The sequence below is a fragment of the Ipomoea nil genome, unplaced genomic scaffold (assembly GCF_001879475.1).
Source record: "Ipomoea nil cultivar Tokyo-kokei standard unplaced genomic scaffold, Asagao_1.1 scaffold2926, whole genome shotgun sequence".
Lineage (NCBI taxonomy): Eukaryota > Viridiplantae > Streptophyta > Magnoliopsida > Solanales > Convolvulaceae > Ipomoea > Ipomoea nil.
The window spans coordinates 3,162,462-3,179,566 of record NW_017619354.1 but is presented as its reverse complement, the minus strand read 5'-3'; the positions used below and the strand labels follow the sequence as shown (position 1 = coordinate 3,179,566).

The window sequence follows — 17,105 nt, the reverse complement described above, 5'->3', positions numbered from 1 at the left end:
AAAAAAAATTCATAACTTTTTTTTTTTAAATATTATATTAAACAACCTTAATAACAAGGCTAAAGTTAAAGTATTTGATAAAGCTACAACTTTCAAGCATCTTACAGTGTCACACACATACATGCTTAGGTAGGTAAATAACAGGTGATCTTCAAGGACAGTTGCCTATTCATCAAGTCTTATCCTCTAAGAGCAGTTTGTATCATAACTTGCAAGTCCCATCAACTCTGGACCTTCCAGTCTAGGATTATTCTCAAAGCTGCAAGTTGAATGGCCCAGAAAACAATAATCACTATAACAACTTATAAAGGCAAAACTAAAGCAAACTTCATCAAGACAAATAAGACTTGGGCAATGCAAACATCATATCATGCTGACAATCAGCTGTACATATGTAATTATTTTCATTCCCCACATTATCGTGTCCAGTGTCCAAAATGCCCATGTGTGGACCAGAAACACCACTTGCTCTTAAAGCACAATGCTAACCGAAACAAAATATAAAGATTGAGAAAGAACAAAGTTTATCAAATGTGTGTCGAGGAGAATTTATTCAGAGAATCCGGTAGGTACACACTCTGGCAACCTTAAGGCAATACCGTGTATAGTATGTTACCCCCCACACTCACTCATTCACTCACACACACACACAAAGGTCATTCACCGCAAATTACATGCAACTTCCATAATTAACATCAGCTTTTAGCATTTTTGTTGATATATCTTTTCTCCTCCGGAAATTCAACTTCTTTTTTTTTTTTTTTTATTACAGAAAATTTACCTTTTGAAAAATATTTTGGTGGTAGTTAAACACTTTCAGTTTAAATGTGCTCTGGGATACAGGAATACCATTGGTCATCATATTTTAGAAGAAAAAGTATTGAAAGGAAAGTAATGTCTGTAAAAGGACAAACAGACAGAGGGGGAGAAGAACAGTGCACCAGTGCCAAAAGCATTGGTTCTAAGTGAATATTTAGAAAGACTAGACCTCTTATCAAATGAGAAAAACTTGGTAGAACAGTTTAGTACAGTTCGAGTGGTGGTCATTTCTGAAATCATGGTAAAAGTTCATTCCTTTATCCAAAATATAAAATTCAATCTTAAACGAAAAAGGGATTAGTCTTTACAATCTTTTCCTTTAGCTACATTGGATATTACGGCCCCTCAGGTAGTTCTTTTTTATCCCCAGAGAAGTGCATCATTTAACAAGTCTGGGCATTTTTATCAAATACTGCTCTTTATGGATCACAACTAAATTCGAGTTTGAAAACAATACAGACAAAGTGTCTTACTTGTTTAGTGGAATATGCTCAAATGGACCAGAAGTCGGAATTGTTCCACACAAATTGTTATTTGATACATCCCTGGAAAGGAGAGAAAAGAAAGGTACAGATTTTTAAATTTTCAATTTCTTCAACACCAAGTATGACAAAAGAACAGAATTTACAAGTCAAAATCCACTTACACAACTTTAAGAGTAGAAACACTAGTAAGTTCCCGTGGGATTGGCCCGGTTAACTTATTATCATTAAGGCGCCTGCAAAAGTAATTAGATTAGTGACTTCTTATCAACATAAGGGATGTGTCTGAGTTCTAGAGCACTACTAGTCTACTACATCCATTGGACAGGAATAATTAATTGATCACCTTAAAAAAAACTACAGGTGAGATAAAAAAAAGATTTCATGACCGCAAACTTACAGGAAAACAAGTGCTTTCAATTTCCCCAATGAAGGAGGAATTGTACCAGAGATATTGTTGTTGTACAGATCCAAACTTATAAGGCTCTTCAAGTTACCGAGTTCAACAGGAATTGTGCCCTGGATGTTATTTCTGTAAAGCTCCCTGCACATATAAAATTTTCCGATTTAAACAAAATATTTGCATTACTTTTGGCATAACATCAGACGTTAAATTTTCATAGCATCATTTCAGTTAAGACAAAGAGCATATTCCAAAGGTGGGAAAAGGAATTGTATAGAAACACTTACAGGTACTGCAAACGTTCAAGCTTCCCAAGATCAGGCACCAGGTGACCAGATAAGTTTGAGTTTCCAAGGTCCCTGCAAGAAATATTGAAATATATTGCACATAAGATCCATAATTACTAAACGAAGGAAATGAAAATAATAAACACTGCAACAAATGAGGAATATGAATGAAAAACACCAAGACCCAGATGAACAATAAAAAATACACCCAAATGTGCAGTTTGACTGAATGATTAAAATACAAAGTTGCAGTCTTTTCCAATAATCCACTCCTTCAAGAACTACCTAGTTTTGATTGTATTCTGTTATACTTGTAGGGCATCATTTGAAGTACCAGGAAGCATATGTTAACTAAAAATTGATCAATTACCAAAAAGGGAGATTCCAATAACACATGAATATCCCAGTACATGCTTATGAATCATCGTACAGAAACATTTAATCATTAATTATTTCACCAATACCAATGTAATCCCAGTGCTGCACGAGATTAGAAGTCCAAAGAACCATCCAATCAACTTTAAACTTAAAGTAGCCTTCCTCCACAAACCCCCCCCCCCCCCCCCCCCCCCCCCCCCAAAAAAAAAAAAATCACAACTTTAATTTCCATTTAGAACAGAAAATAGTGTATCTAGTAACAGAAAAGCTTAAATAGGATTTAGGATAAGTGCATAGCAGAGAAAGGAACCTACACGCGAGTGACACGGTTGTCTTTGTCGCAAGTGACGTGAAACCAGGTGCAAGGGTTCACCAGATTGGGATCCCAGCTCTGAAGCACGTTGTTGGGGTCCGACAAGCCCCGGCGCAGCGCGTACAGCGCGTCCCCTTCGGAATTTGCGCTCACGCCGCCGCACACAGCACCGGCCAGTGCTACAACTGCAACTGCAACTATCAACTTTGCAGCAGCCGCCATGGCGCTTCAATTCCCACCCACCCTAACTCAATTTCAACAGGCACTACTTGCGTACTAGTACACAAACACAAACAGTTAGTTACTCCCAGAATGCGAAGAAGAGAGGATCCGCGTCGGAAATGGGAAATCAGCCAGGGAGTACAAAAGGAAGAATTTTGTATGATTGGGTTATCTTTTAATAAAATGAAAATTTGCGTGTTTGCTCAGGTGCCCTCCAATTTTTGTTAAAATAAATTTTGGCACGGATAGAGGATGAAAAGTAATAAATATTTCTGATTAGGGAAATGACTTGGTCTTGGACGTAAATGGGGGGCTTAAAAGTCAAGTCAGTCATTCTTTTATCGTTTACTTTAAAAGTCTAACCCAACCAATCCAATTTGGCTGGCAGCCTCCTTTTACACGGTTCGCGAAAACGACAAGAAAAAAAAAAAAACTGTTATATGCGTTCATAAATTAAGTTTTAATATACTTTTTAAATTTAGTCCCAAAAAAAAAAATACTTTTTAAGTAAATAAAATTGTGGGATTGAGTCTAATGGTTTTTTTTTTTTTTTGAATGCTACTAGCTCTATTACATTGTAGTATCTGTTTATATACTTTCTCAACCTACTGAAACACAAAGAGCTAATAACGCCTCCACTGAGGCTCGAACTCACAACTTTCCAAATGGAAGTTCAACCCGGATTGAGTCTAATGGTTATTTATTATTCAGTAAATTTTTATTAATTTGGGTTAATTAGCATTTCACATATATTTTTTTCAAATATTATAGGAATTTCAATAATAAATTTAATAATGTTAACAAAATTTTAAAATTTAAAAAAAAAAAAAAAAAACAGATAAAGACATTCATGATTATCTTCATTTCACACTAATATAGTCATGACTATTAACGGTGACAATCATAACTAGTATGATACATAAGTGATTATTAGTTGTAATTTTTTTACTTAAAAATTTAAGTGTACTATTTTACTCATTTATAATACCTGTTTCTTATTTAAAATAATAATAATACCTTATTTTTTCAATAATGGAACTGAATTGCCCTATTCTACAATTTTATGATACATTTTTCAGTATTTCACATCAAATAAGTAATATCACACAAGCAATTCCACCTTAGTTGGTCAGACTGTTGACTTGGTAACTACAAGGTTACATGTTTAATCTTCAACGGGAGCAATCTATTGTCATTATTAGTTTGACGAGGTCAACAATGGACAATCTATGTTGATTGACTTCTTTGTGATCATTTGTCAACTAGGGTCATAAGACGAGGTTCCTTCGTCACCAAAATAATAATAATAATAATAATAATAATAATAATAATAATAAATAAATAAATAAATAATACATATTTTTGACACATCTTACTGACAAAAGAACAAAATCTAAAAGTCAAAATCCACTTTAGTGGTGCTGTAAATTACAGACTTACAGTGTGTATAAAATGAAATTGAATATCAAGTCTCACATATTAAATGTATATTGTCAAATGAAATTATAATTGAACAATAATGATACTTTGTGGTGATGTAATGAAATTACAATGTGTATAAAATGAAATGAATAACAAGAGAGATTACTACATAGACCATAACAGAATTTGTCGCCTATCATTGTTAACGAAAAAAACTTCAAATGACTATTTATCTACTTAGTTCATACTGCTACGTGAACCACGGTCCACGATAAAATTTGCCCTCTTTTATATGTGTATACTACGTGCATAGGGGAGGTTATGGGTTCAAGCCTTAGTGCAGACGGTATTGACTCATTGTACTTCAATAAATTGAGAAAGTAATTATGAACATATACTCCATTGTAACAGAGTCAGTAGTATTTAAAAAAAAAAAAAAAAACTCTCTCTGAAACAACTGTATGGATTAACTAATTGAATTGAGGCCGGATCTCATTTAAACCAATCGTTATATCCTACACCACGACGCACATAGCACTGTGCGACGCGCGCCTCCCAAAACGACATCGTTTTGGGTAGTGTTGGGAGGCACGGTATGAAGTTGCTGAGATTATGTGTATTTGTTCACAACGTTATGTGTATTTGTTCACAACGTTATGTGTATTGGTTCATACAGTTATGTGTATTTTTTATACAATTATGTACATTCTTTTTATACAATTATGTACATCCAAATCAGAAAATTTGTGTGTATTATGTTAAGAGTTGATGTGTATTATGTTAAAAGTTTATGTTTATTATGTATTATGTTAGATTATGTGTATTATCTTTTAAAAAGAGTATGTATATTTTGTTATATAATTATGTACATTCATGTATAACATTATGTGTATTCTAGTATAACATTATGTACATTCTTGAACAACGGATTTTTTTTTTTAAAGAAAAAACTACTGCTATTCACTGGGGCGAGAAATTAAAAAAAAAAAAAAAATTAAAACGACGTCATTTTGCATGTGGACGCATAGTGCAACGCGCGCCGTGATGTAGGATATAAATCCCCGATTCCATTAGAAATTTCATTTCCTCCAGGCCATGAGCCCACTAGAAAGCCCAAATTTTATAGCACGTGCCACTCAGGTGCTTCAAAATTTAGAACTTGAACGAACAGACGAAACGCCGCCGCCGATTGCCAGTGCTCGGAGCGCCGTCGCCATCTTCTCAGTTGATCTGTAAAGACGAAGGTAGAAGCCGGAGACGGGATTGGTTATTTCTTCCGCCGAATGGATAACGGCGGCAAATTCCGATGCGTCGAGTGTGGATTAGCAATCAACTCTCTCTACATTCAATACTCCCCCGGCAACATCCGCCTCATGAAATGCGTACTTTCCTTTCTTCTCCTTCTCCCCTTCCCCTCTTCTCAGCCCGGAGACTTCAAAGGTTTAGTGGGCTTATATCAGCTGAAATTTGGTAATTTTGATTAATTTAATAAAATGGTTACAGCGGCTTCTTTCCTTTTTCGTTGCAGGAGAACTGTAAAGCTGTCGCCGACGAGTACATCGAGTGCGAAATCATGGTTTTTTGAAAATAATAAAAATAAAAATCTCAACTTTAGATAAGAATTTTGAAGTTCAATGCTTGAATCATTGTTCCATGGTCTTAACTTCTATTTCTTGTTCTTTTGGATGTAGATTCTCATGATTGATTTGATTCTACATAAAAGGAAAGCCTATATGCACTTATTCTATAATATGTTTACTCGGGAGAAACTCAATTTTGAGGTATCATTTTAATGGAATACTTCCTCTACTATATATGCACATTCTTGTCTAGAACTCTAGCTATACTTTAATTTATTGATACTGGAATCTGTTTTTATTTTTGCAGGGATTGTTATGGAAATCACTTCTGGGATTTCTTCTCATGGATTCTTGTATCCATTTTGTGATGTTGCAATTACAGTTAACAGATTCTTATTCATTTTCTACTAGTGTTACTTATTTTGTTTCATCATAGATAGTGAACTGTTTTGCAAGAGCAGTGTAGTTCTATCACCCAAAAAAGTCTTAACTATGACAGACAGAGTGATGGTCTTAAGCACTAGTCCAAAGGAGAGGATCTTGCCTGCAAGCTTCAATTCATTTTTGTCCATCTATGGAAAGGTATGCCCTGGATTTGTAGGTTAAGGGCATTCTTGCCTGGTGTTAATGGTTTTACATTCTGCTTTAATTATAATGTGGAGAGCCATGTAGGCTCTGTATGGAGTCCTCTTTGGGAACCTCATCTTTCTTGGAATGTTACTATTTGGCACAAGGCGGTTTCTGAATGCAACCAGTAGAGATTCGGGGTAAAATTTTCTTGAACTTTAATTCCCTCTCAGATACTTGAAGTAGCAACTGGAGTCAACTTTCTACTAGTTTTTTAAGTATTGCATTAATCCTCACAGAAGTAAGAAGCATGTTGTAGTTTCTTATTAGCTCGAATTGGACAGGTTTAGGTCTGTATTGCTTGCAATCCTTGTTTCAAGTTACTTAAAGATATTCCTTGTGGCGATGATGGTATGTTTGTTTTCTTCCATAATTCTTATTCTAGTGTGGACCCAATTGTTTATGTCCTTTTCAATGCAAATTCTTCGTTAATTATCATAATGGTGGTTCAGTTGAATGATATTGTCATAGTAATATTCTTTAACTTCACAGGTATGGGAATTTCCTCGTCCTGTTATTTTCGTTATTGACATGTTTGTCTTCTCGTCCAATACACTAGCATTGAAAGGTAACATCTTTGAACCTTCATTCATTACCTTAGATATGGAAATCATGTTATATAGGTTAAGCTAAATTATGAAATTTGTTTGACCAACTATTGTTTCCACTATAAATTCCACCTAGGCAGTATTTACCCTTTTACCTTGTCTATTTCTATATACCCTGTAAAAGAATGTGAATAAGAATTCTGAATTGTGAATTTCAAATCTCGAGATGATTTGAGTATGTCAACATTTCAGCTTTCTGTTCTGGAAATGAATATAGGTTAACAAAATCTGCCAATTACACTTTTGCAAACCGGTCCAAGATGTGGCCCTGAGACTCTTATAACCCCACTTGGATGGAATAAGATTAACTTAAACTTCAGTTATATATGCCTCATTTAGCATTCATTTCGTCTTCTCCATGTACCAGTGGTTACTGACAAAGACATGATTCGATGCCTATGGATCTGCTTGGCTGCACATACCATGAAGTTATTCATTGAGCAAACCCTCATAGGATTTGCAGCGGTCTCCCAAATCTATTCATCTTCATAGTTACTTTGAATTGCAAACTTCTATGGTACTGGCTTCAGAGGTGTGGTTTCAATTTCCATATATTAGTTTTCATCTGCCTAGCAGAGTAGCGGAAACTATATATATATGTTCCATCTTTTGAGTATCTGTGGAAGTTGGTCAGGGTAATTGAGCGCCAAACTGGTTCAATTAATCTCATTCATTTGGATCAAGAAACTTTAATGTTATTGTATGTTTACAGATCTTCCTCCTGTTTATGAAAAATAAAATTGTGCCTAGAGTCAGTAACGAAAAGGAAAACCACACACGCTGGTGATCCGAGTGTCTAGAGACAAAGCCTTCTCCTACATGCCTCGAAGGGGAGTGAAACCGTGCAAGGAGAGGAGGAGCCCAAGTCTTTAACGAGCTCTTGAATCAAGTCTGCACAGATGTAATCTTGTAAAACCAGTCCGATTTTTCCAGCCTCTCTGTGCTCGCCGCAAGCTATGTCTCTGCACACTTCCTCCACGCTCTGAACCATCGCTTTGCTGCACCACATTACAGGAGAGGCGGCAACTGCCCCTCGCTTTGTTCGGAAAGAACTCGTGGTGAACTTGTTCAGAATACAGTTGGTATTACTGCCATCTGTCCCCCCTGCCTTCTTGCTCCTTTGCACAATGTGGAGTGCTGCAGAATAAGACAAACAAATCTAATCATGCATGCATGCATGCAAGAATGGAGAGATGAGAAGCTGGGAATGAAGTTTCTGATTCTTGAAAATAGGAAATTAAAGGGGGGAAGAAGAAAGGTTAATATGGAGATGGTGGAGAGTGGACCCAAATTAAAGCAGAGAAAGTGGAGGGGGAGAGGTCTGCAAACTAAAGCAATTATGATTGTGTGCTTTGCCTTTTGTGTGTCTCTTTGGATGCTTTGTTTTTCACTTTGGTACCTTTCATCATTTTTTGACCGTATCATCATCAGTAATTATGTGGGCTGTTGAGAAACATCACCTCATGCTCATGGACCATCATCCATACCCAACCACTGCTTACCATTCAAACTTCACATCATATTTTTCTTATTACTATTAATTTTAAAATATGACATTATAACATGTAACTATAGAAAATTATATATATATTTTTAAGAGTTAACCATCTAGAGTTTTTCGAGTATACTGATTTTGTCACGTTTAGTCCTAAACTTTTAAATTGATCACTTGTGGCCCTTCGACTTTCAAATTTTTATATATGTGGTCCAAGTTAACCACTCATAGTCTTTCAACTATCAAATTTTAACCACCCATGGTCTTTCTAGAAGGACCGTTGGTGGTTAAATTTTGAAAGTTAAAGGACCAAGGGTGTTTAAGTTGGACGGATGGTAACAATTTAAAAATTGAAGGAATACGAGTGGTCAATTTGAAAGTTTATGACTAAACGTGGCAAAACCACTATACTCGGAAGACCCCATATGTTATTAACTCATATTTTTAATTCATGTTATTTTGTGTATTACTTAGTATAATTAGTGAAATTTTATGATGTCAAAAATGTATTATGCCTACTACGTAGTATTATAAATAGAAATGTACTTTTTTTTGTAAATAAAAGTTGTCACAGTAATTTTTAATTTCTAGTATAATTATTATAAGAAAATTTACCATGCAAATACTATGCCTACTAATATAAATAAAAATATGTGATAATTATTTGTAAAAATGCCATTGCCTTTTTTATTTATAAAATAATAATAATATATATGTATGGTGTTTTTTTTTTATATTATAATTTTTTCTTAAATTATATTTTTTTTTTTTTTGAAAGTTACTGGCTCTATTACATTGTAGTATATAATTTTCTTAAATTATATATATCATATTTAATAAGATTATTGTGTCAGCAAGCACCATAAAGCTTCTCTATATTTGCCATACTCCATAACATATATCGTGACGAGTGTAAATACAACCTAGAAAGTAGAAAAGTAAACTTCTTTTTTTTTTTTTTTTTTTTTTTTTTTTGTGTGTGTGTGTGATCAGCAGTGAGAAGAAGCAAGAATAACCATATTATCATCTAAGCATTAATGGCGAATTGAAAATGGAGATTAGGGAAACTGAAAACGAACCAATATTGTCGTGAATTTTGCTCAAAGGTGGCGAACGACTTATCATCTGCTCGTCTAACACGCTGATCGGACTCAGAAGCTGATGCTCCGCCGTAGATTTGTTTTTGCATGTTTCCACAGCCGCCGCCGCCGGCGGAGTGGATGCGCCGCTCGCCGATGACGACGACGACCCCACGGCCTTTATAATTTTCTTAAGCGCTTCCAAGTCTTGGTTGCACTTGTCTAACGCCTTCAACAGCATCTTCCTCTTCACTTCCGTCAACGATGGTTCTCCTTCCGCCGCAACCACCGGCGAGCACTTCTCCTCCAACCCCATCAGCCGCACCACCAATGCGGAGGGTCGAGTTTTTACTCCATTTTCAGCGGAGGCTCGACGGCGGAGCTCCGGTGGCAGAGCGGGACTTCTCTGTACAATTACTTCAGCGTTATTATTCTGATCATCCACCGTCACTTTGTTGTTCGCCGGAGATGAATCTTCGCTGAATTTTCCTCGCTTTCCACCTGAAAATACTCCCTCCGATCCGTCACAGTTTGTTCTTTTTACCTTAAAAAAACCAAACCATATTAAAAGAAACGTAATTAATTCATACATACCAGACGTAAGGCGTTTGGTTCTGCTTTGGTATTTGGAGATGAGGTGAAAGATTCCGGACATGCAACCGACGGATTTCTCTCGACGGCGATTTTCCGGCGGCGGTGTCTGCCGGCGGGAGGAGGAGAGTAGAGAATCTTGTCGGTTCAGCATTTTGGTTGGGTGAAGCGAGTAGCGGACACTGGGAGAGAATAAAAGGCAGAAAAAGTGGTTTCTGAGGTCTCATTTATCATACCGTTGTTCGACAAAAGGGCCACGGAGTTACTACTTTTACAACTTTGCGTCATAATGTATTGTAGTTGTTAGTGAATGAATAACCAATCCCCATTTTACTTGGTTATACTGTTAAAGTATTTAATACGATAATGTACAATTTTAATCAACATAAAATTTAACCTAAGGGACTTTCACTTTTACATTCTAGAAGCAGTACAACAACTCTTGCATAAAGACTCGACTTATCTTATGAGTTCGTGTAAACAGATCTAGTCATATCTGACTCATTATCAAGTGTGCAAAGAGTCTCACAAGTGTGAACATGCAGTGAGATCTGAGTCGTTAGTCTAGAAATAATGAAAATTAAAAAAAAAAAAAAAACAAAAACAAAAACCGTCGTCCTGAAAGGAAGAAACAAAGTGTAAAAATTGTGCACCTTAATTACAAAGATGCACTTTAAGTGTTAGAATGACGCACCTTAAGTGTTAAAATGACGCACCTTAAGTCTTAACATCGCGCATCTTCAGTTTTTAAAATGGCGTACTTTAAGTGTTACAAAGACGCACCTTAAGCAGTAAAGTTACTTACCTAGTTACCTTAAGTGTAAAAATGATACACCTTAAGTGTAGAAGTTATGCACCTTAAGTGCATAACTGACACAACTTAAATGTTAAAATGACGCACCTTAAGTGTTAGAAGGACACACCTTAAGCTTTGTAACGACGCACCTTAAGCTTTAGAATGACGCACATTAAGTTTCAACAAAAATACACCTTAAGTTCTCAAGTGTGTATAACTAACACACCTTAAGTATTAACACGACGCACCTTAAGCCCAGAAAATACGCACCTTAAGTTTGAACAATATCCAAAATATCAAATTGTCACCATGTTTTTTAATCCGCGTTCATCCTAGACGTTGATTTTGACAAAATCAATAGTTGTCATTTCATCGCATGTTTCATCTGGACACAACCTCCACATCTGATCTCAATTATATATATATATATATATATATATATATATATATATATATATATATATATATATATATATATATATATATATATAGGCTTCGAATTTGTTGCACCCCCCTAATTATATGATCCTGTGAGATCACTTGATATCCATAGATTGATTCCAAATCAATGGTTGAGATCATGAGATCTCTTAGAATAAAATAAAGATATATCATTAAGTAAGGGTGTTAACAGTAATTCTACCTAGTGGCCTAATTATGGTTAAAATTAATATGGGAAGCTAAGCACGATTTAAGGGATATTAATACACTAAATATATATGGGGTGATACATCACATGGGAAGGGCAAAAAAAACGCGCGAGACATTCCAAGTGTGAAGCCGGACCGGCGAGGCGCACAGACAACATCTACCATCGCAGGTGTGTGCATTACAGGTACACGGTTTGTGCGTTTTCTGCTATTACAATCGTTTGTGAATGTCTTGCGAGTTACGAAGTTTTAACAGTAAAAACGGTTACAAAATATATGTGTGTTTGTGCGTGTATATGAGATTGCAAAGAGTGTGAAAATCAGTATATACACCAACCATTTCCGTTTTGGGAGGCTGTTTGGGTATAATGTGGTATGTACCGACGAGTGCGTGGAAGTACAATATGTTGACCAAACTGATGGGTATAATGTGACAAATGTGAATGTGAGCTGCTGTGTATGAATATTAGAAACCGCATCACATATGCGTATGAAGGGGAAGAGGTTTTTTTTTTTTTTTTTTTTGGTTTTTCCTCTTCTCCAATTTCCAATTATGGCCGGTGGGTGGTTTCATGGTTACACAAAGAGTATTTATACTTGTGCGTATTGCCTCAATTGCGTTAGTATTGGTTGATGCATGATACTATAACCAGAGAGACCGAGTTCGGTTGTGATGGCTGGTGCACGGCCGTATGAAGCATTGTGCATCACGCCTATCATGAGTCATCCACAATGTGGTCTTTTATGTAGTGAACTTTGTGTTATTTTGGTTAGTGCATGATAGATTATAGTCTTGTGCACTAAGCCTATAATGAGTTTACATAAATGCGATCACTGTGTATACTTAGATTTGTTTCAGTGGGTGCATCGTATGTGGTAGATGTGTGCATGGTGCCTTAATTCCATGCTACTGTGTCTACTATGTTTTCCACAATAATTTGGTCTTTGTATCTACTGAATTTGTGTTAAATCGGTTAGTGCACAATAGTCTATAGTCTTGTGCACTATGCGTATAATGAGTGGCCATAAATGCGCTGATTGTGTATACTTAGCAGTGTTTCAGTGGGTGCATCGTATGTTGTATGTTCGTGCATGTCGCCTTAATTCCATGCGAATGTGTCAAAATATGTTTTTTAATCTGTTAGCCTACGTAGGGACTAACGTAGTACAAAGCGGGTGCGTAATTACTGTTACGGTTTTTAACTCCAGTACTAATAATACGAATCATTACGTAGGTGGCATAAGCATGGAAGAAGGAGGGAAAAGCCAACACTGTGTGATGGATGAATCCCAAGACGGTACGAGCATTTGGTTTACGGAATGCAACCCAGCGATAAAACCAGTTGTCGATCAAGTGTTTGATACGTTGGAAGATGGCATCGCGTACTACAAGACATATGCATCCGTAACTGGGTTTGATGTGCGCAAGAGTTCCGACATTAAGAACAGGTATGGGATCATCCTCAAGAAGAAACTAGTTTGCAATCGTGAAGGGTATAAGGATGCAAAACCAAACACCACAACAGACCAAAATAACACCACACAAACAAAACGACGACGCCCGTCTAACAGAGTTGGGTGCATGGCGAAAATAGTTTTCAGAAGAAACAGTACAGGACGGTTTATAATATTTCTAAACATCAACAACATACTACATGATCCAATACAGGTTTATAATAGTAAGCACAAACTGACATAAAAGTATTATGCACTAACTGGCATCTCTGAACCAAATCGGGTATATAATAGAATGCACAAACTGACATAAAAGTGTTATGCACTAACTGACATCTCTGTATGCACAAACTCGCACTCAAAAACCACAAAACGGACCGCATCCACCCTTCTCCAAAAATATGAAACAATTACCTTTTCAGGAGCATCACCATCATCTTCATCGACATCACCCTCCTCATCGCGATCCTACCCCCCACACAATGATAAAACACACAGAAAATGATAATCTTTAATTAAAAAACACACGTAAAAAACACACAGGCGCGGCAGTCTCGTGCAAAACTGTTCCCCCATCTGCCGCAACCCCGGGCGCGTCAACCACAGGCAAAACTGCCACCCCATCTGCCACCCCATCTGCCGCACGCCCGGGCACCGCAGCAACATCAAACGGCACTGCATTACATACCACACACAATACAAAATAAAACAGACCAACCATATTACAACCACAATCCAAAATAAAATAAAGTAAAGCCAATAATCCACCAACAAATAAATGCACAAATTAGCAACCCCATCCCCGCACCAACCAGAAATGTAATACCCCTTGAAAAAACTATGGGTATTAGAATCTGTTTTCAATGTCCAATAACAATGTAAAAATTCCACACCCTTAAACAGAAAATAGATTGCAATAAACAAACAAAAACCCTCTCAATTTTACTCTTTTTTTTCCCCTACAGACAGAATCTAATATACCAACAACGTCAGCAAAATATGGGAGGATCTATATCTACGCAGGCTGGGAGTGATCAAATGGAAACACCCACACCCGCAAACAATACCCGGCTAATACCACATATGCACTCCCTAAACTGCAACGCGCACACCACCGGGATTAAAAAAAACACTGAACACTAAAATCAAAAATAAAAAAAAACACTGATATGCACAATGCGAAACAGTAGGACACACACACCATATTAATACAAAGAAACTGTAACCACTTCATTATCATTAAACCCCCCCTCCCCCATACCAACATACCATTACTGTACTAAACCTTTCAAACACAATGTGTATTAGAATCTGACTTCAATTTCTGATAAAAATGAAAAAAAACCACAACCTAGACATAATTAGATTACAATAAAACATACGCATTCACCACATACCATTCACCCGTGATTCCTAAACCCAACCAAAAATAACACACACTAAGTTGAAACACTACCCCGCACAAACCATGACCCCCCACAACACTCTCCCTCCCCACCTACATCCACCCCCCGTACGCGACACCAACACCGCCAACATAACACACAAACAAAACTATACTTTCCATCATCCCCCACACTCCAAAAACAAATTAAAGAATAATATCAACATAACCCCAACTGCCAACCCGTAACACCACTGTTTCCCGTACCCCCATTCCGGCCACCGCCCACCATCCCACCCCCCTCCCCCCCCCCCCAAACATACTCCAAACACACAGAAAAAGAAACACATAAATCACCCCACAAAATAGAAAACATAAACGCAGCAAAAACCATAAAATACACCAAGAAACAACAAAATATGAAAGAAAAATACCTCTAATGGGTTCGGGTGCACCACCCCTACGCCGCTTCGCACTCCTCGATCGCTTCCCTGCCATCGGCGCTGTCCGCACAAGCAAAACCCACCCCGGCCTCGACTAGAGAAACCTAGAGCGAATGATGAAGAAGCCTCTGGATGAAGACTTCTACTGAAGAGGCGGCGTCGTGGTGAGAGAATCAGACAAGACAATTGATTAATACACAAACGCTAGCACCCCACCCACGCGCGAATCAAGCATTGACATAATTAGACCACACGCAAAAAGACAATAATACCCCCCTGTAATTACATAATAGACCACGCGTGTACAAAATTTAATCTCATCATCACCGTTGAAATAACACAACAAATGGCCCAGATTACAACTCACAAACACATCTAAATAGGGGTGCATCAGATCCAAAATCTATATATATATATATATATATATATATATATATATATATATATATATAACTGTCATTCTTGACTAAGGGGCCGGGCCTTTAGTAATCAAGGCCATTCTGGACTAAGTCTTTTTTACTAACCATGAATGGTTTAGGGATTGGGATTTATTTACTTATGGATATGGAAACAAACTACAGTAGTTCATCGGATGTAGTAGCAGCCCAATACCGCAAATTATGCCGTGGAAACGTGTTCACCATGCTTGGTGAACACGATCCCAAACGGCATCGTTTTTACCGGAAAAAAAATTAGTTAATGTGCTGTTAACGGCGTTTTGCATTATATATTCAAATTATGAATTTACATTTATTAAATTATGAATTTTCTGTTATGAGATTATAAATTTACAGTTATGTAATTATGAATTTTCTGTACATTCATAATTTCATAACAGAAAATTCATAATCTCATAAAAAAATTCATAATTTCATAACAAAAAGTTCATAATATAAAAGAAAATTCATAATTTCATAACTGCACATTCATAATTTATGAATGTTGAAGAAACTTGCGCGAAGATGAAGTGAAACCGCAAAATGTGAATATGAAGAAGAAAAGTCGCGCTGTTAATTTTTTTTTTTTTTTTTTTTTTAAAGGCGATTGGTGAAAGATAACTATGTCCGGCCCATAGGCACCGTTACCATTTGAGACCATGTTCATCATGAAATGGTGAACACGATTCTATGGCATAACGATTCGCCCAATACTCCTCAGGCTACAATTTAATCTTACATAGATATTAAATTGGTAGTACATGAAACATAAATGTTTAGATATTTAGGACCCGTTGGCTGGAAAGTTTTTCTAGTTTTTTGAAAAATTAGAAAATTGAAAAACATAAAAATTAAAACATGTTTACTAGTAGAGTTTTTTAATCTATATATTTTGAATGTAAGAGACAAACAACACTCATCACCCTTGTGTTGTAATCATCCAAGATAGTTAATCTCCCTTTTTATTATTTAATCAGAGTAATATATATATATATATATATATATATATATATATATATCACTATTTAAATTTGTATTTATAAATTTATAAAAATGTCCAATAAAAAGTATTTTTACACTTTTCCTCTTATTATTCAATAACTAATTTTACTAAACACCTTAATTTCAATCATTTAGCTTATTAGCTACTAATTTTTCAGTTAAGCGTGCCAAATAGAGTCGTCGGGCCCTGATGTTTGATTCAAATTTATAATTAAGACTAGCTCATGTAGGCTCTGTTTGATATAACTTATTTTAGAGCTTATAACTTATTTTAAACTACAACTGAGCTATAAGTCTATTTGGTAAAACATTGAGAGGTTAAAATAATAACCTATTTTGAAACGTTACCTCAAGTATTCAAGTAGCGTTTCAAAATAAATAAACTCTTTGTTTGCTTTTTTTTTTTTTTTTTTTTTTTAATTTCCCATTTGTATCATCATTAATTTACAAAAATGACATCATCTACCATTTATTAATCAAAATCATAATATTTTAATTTATCATTTTATATCTTTTTAATTCAACAATTAATTTTACTAAATATTTTAATTTCAATTAGTTAACTTATTAGATACTAATTTTTCAGCTTTTAGCTAGGCGTGCCAAACAAAGTCATAGACTATTGTGGTATT

At 35.9% G+C, this 17,105-nt stretch overlaps 3 protein-coding genes across 6 annotated transcripts; 1 reads left to right on the top strand and 2 right to left on the bottom strand.

Annotated features, from left to right (window-relative positions):
* On the bottom strand, positions 1-3,059 carry LOC109161990 (somatic embryogenesis receptor kinase 1-like). The gene is made up of 6 exons (XM_019310606.1): positions 2,684-3,059; positions 1,992-2,063; positions 1,702-1,845; positions 1,466-1,537; positions 1,293-1,364; positions 1-259 (listed from the first exon to the last, which is right to left on the bottom strand). Exons 1-6 carry the CDS (start codon positions 2,902-2,904, stop codon positions 187-189), a joined length of 654 nt encoding a protein of 217 aa, XP_019166151.1. The 5' UTR covers positions 2,905-3,059; the 3' UTR covers positions 1-186.
* A 2,362-nt stretch (positions 3,060-5,421) lies between these two features.
* LOC109162191 (protein arv1 homolog) lies at positions 5,422-7,965 on the top strand. Of its 3 annotated transcripts, XM_019310932.1 has the most exons (10): positions 5,615-5,765; positions 5,853-5,902; positions 6,018-6,107; positions 6,214-6,259; positions 6,406-6,488; positions 6,579-6,673; positions 6,818-6,884; positions 7,026-7,101; positions 7,509-7,673; positions 7,854-7,965. In XM_019310932.1, exons 1-9 carry the CDS (start codon positions 5,633-5,635, stop codon positions 7,631-7,633), a joined length of 765 nt encoding a protein of 254 aa, XP_019166477.1. In that variant the 5' UTR covers positions 5,615-5,632; the 3' UTR covers positions 7,634-7,673; positions 7,854-7,965. The 3 variants fall into 3 exon arrangements, with proteins under 3 accessions (XP_019166478.1, XP_019166477.1, XP_019166476.1); XM_019310933.1 differs by lacking the exon at positions 7,854-7,965 and having other exon boundaries at positions 5,422-5,708; positions 5,855-5,902; positions 7,509-7,828; XM_019310931.1 differs by lacking the exon at positions 7,854-7,965 and having other exon boundaries at positions 7,509-7,828.
* LOC109162190 lies at positions 7,794-10,570 on the bottom strand. 2 transcript variants are annotated; one of them, XM_019310929.1, is made up of 3 exons: positions 10,310-10,570; positions 9,716-10,216; positions 7,794-8,278 (listed from the first exon to the last, which is right to left on the bottom strand). In XM_019310929.1, exons 1-3 carry the CDS (start codon positions 10,458-10,460, stop codon positions 7,938-7,940), a joined length of 993 nt encoding a protein of 330 aa, XP_019166474.1. In that variant the 5' UTR covers positions 10,461-10,570; the 3' UTR covers positions 7,794-7,937. The 2 variants fall into 2 exon arrangements, with proteins under 2 accessions (XP_019166474.1, XP_019166475.1); XM_019310930.1 differs by having other exon boundaries at positions 7,794-8,279; positions 9,720-10,216.
* Positions 10,571-17,105: the final 6,535 nt, after the last annotated feature.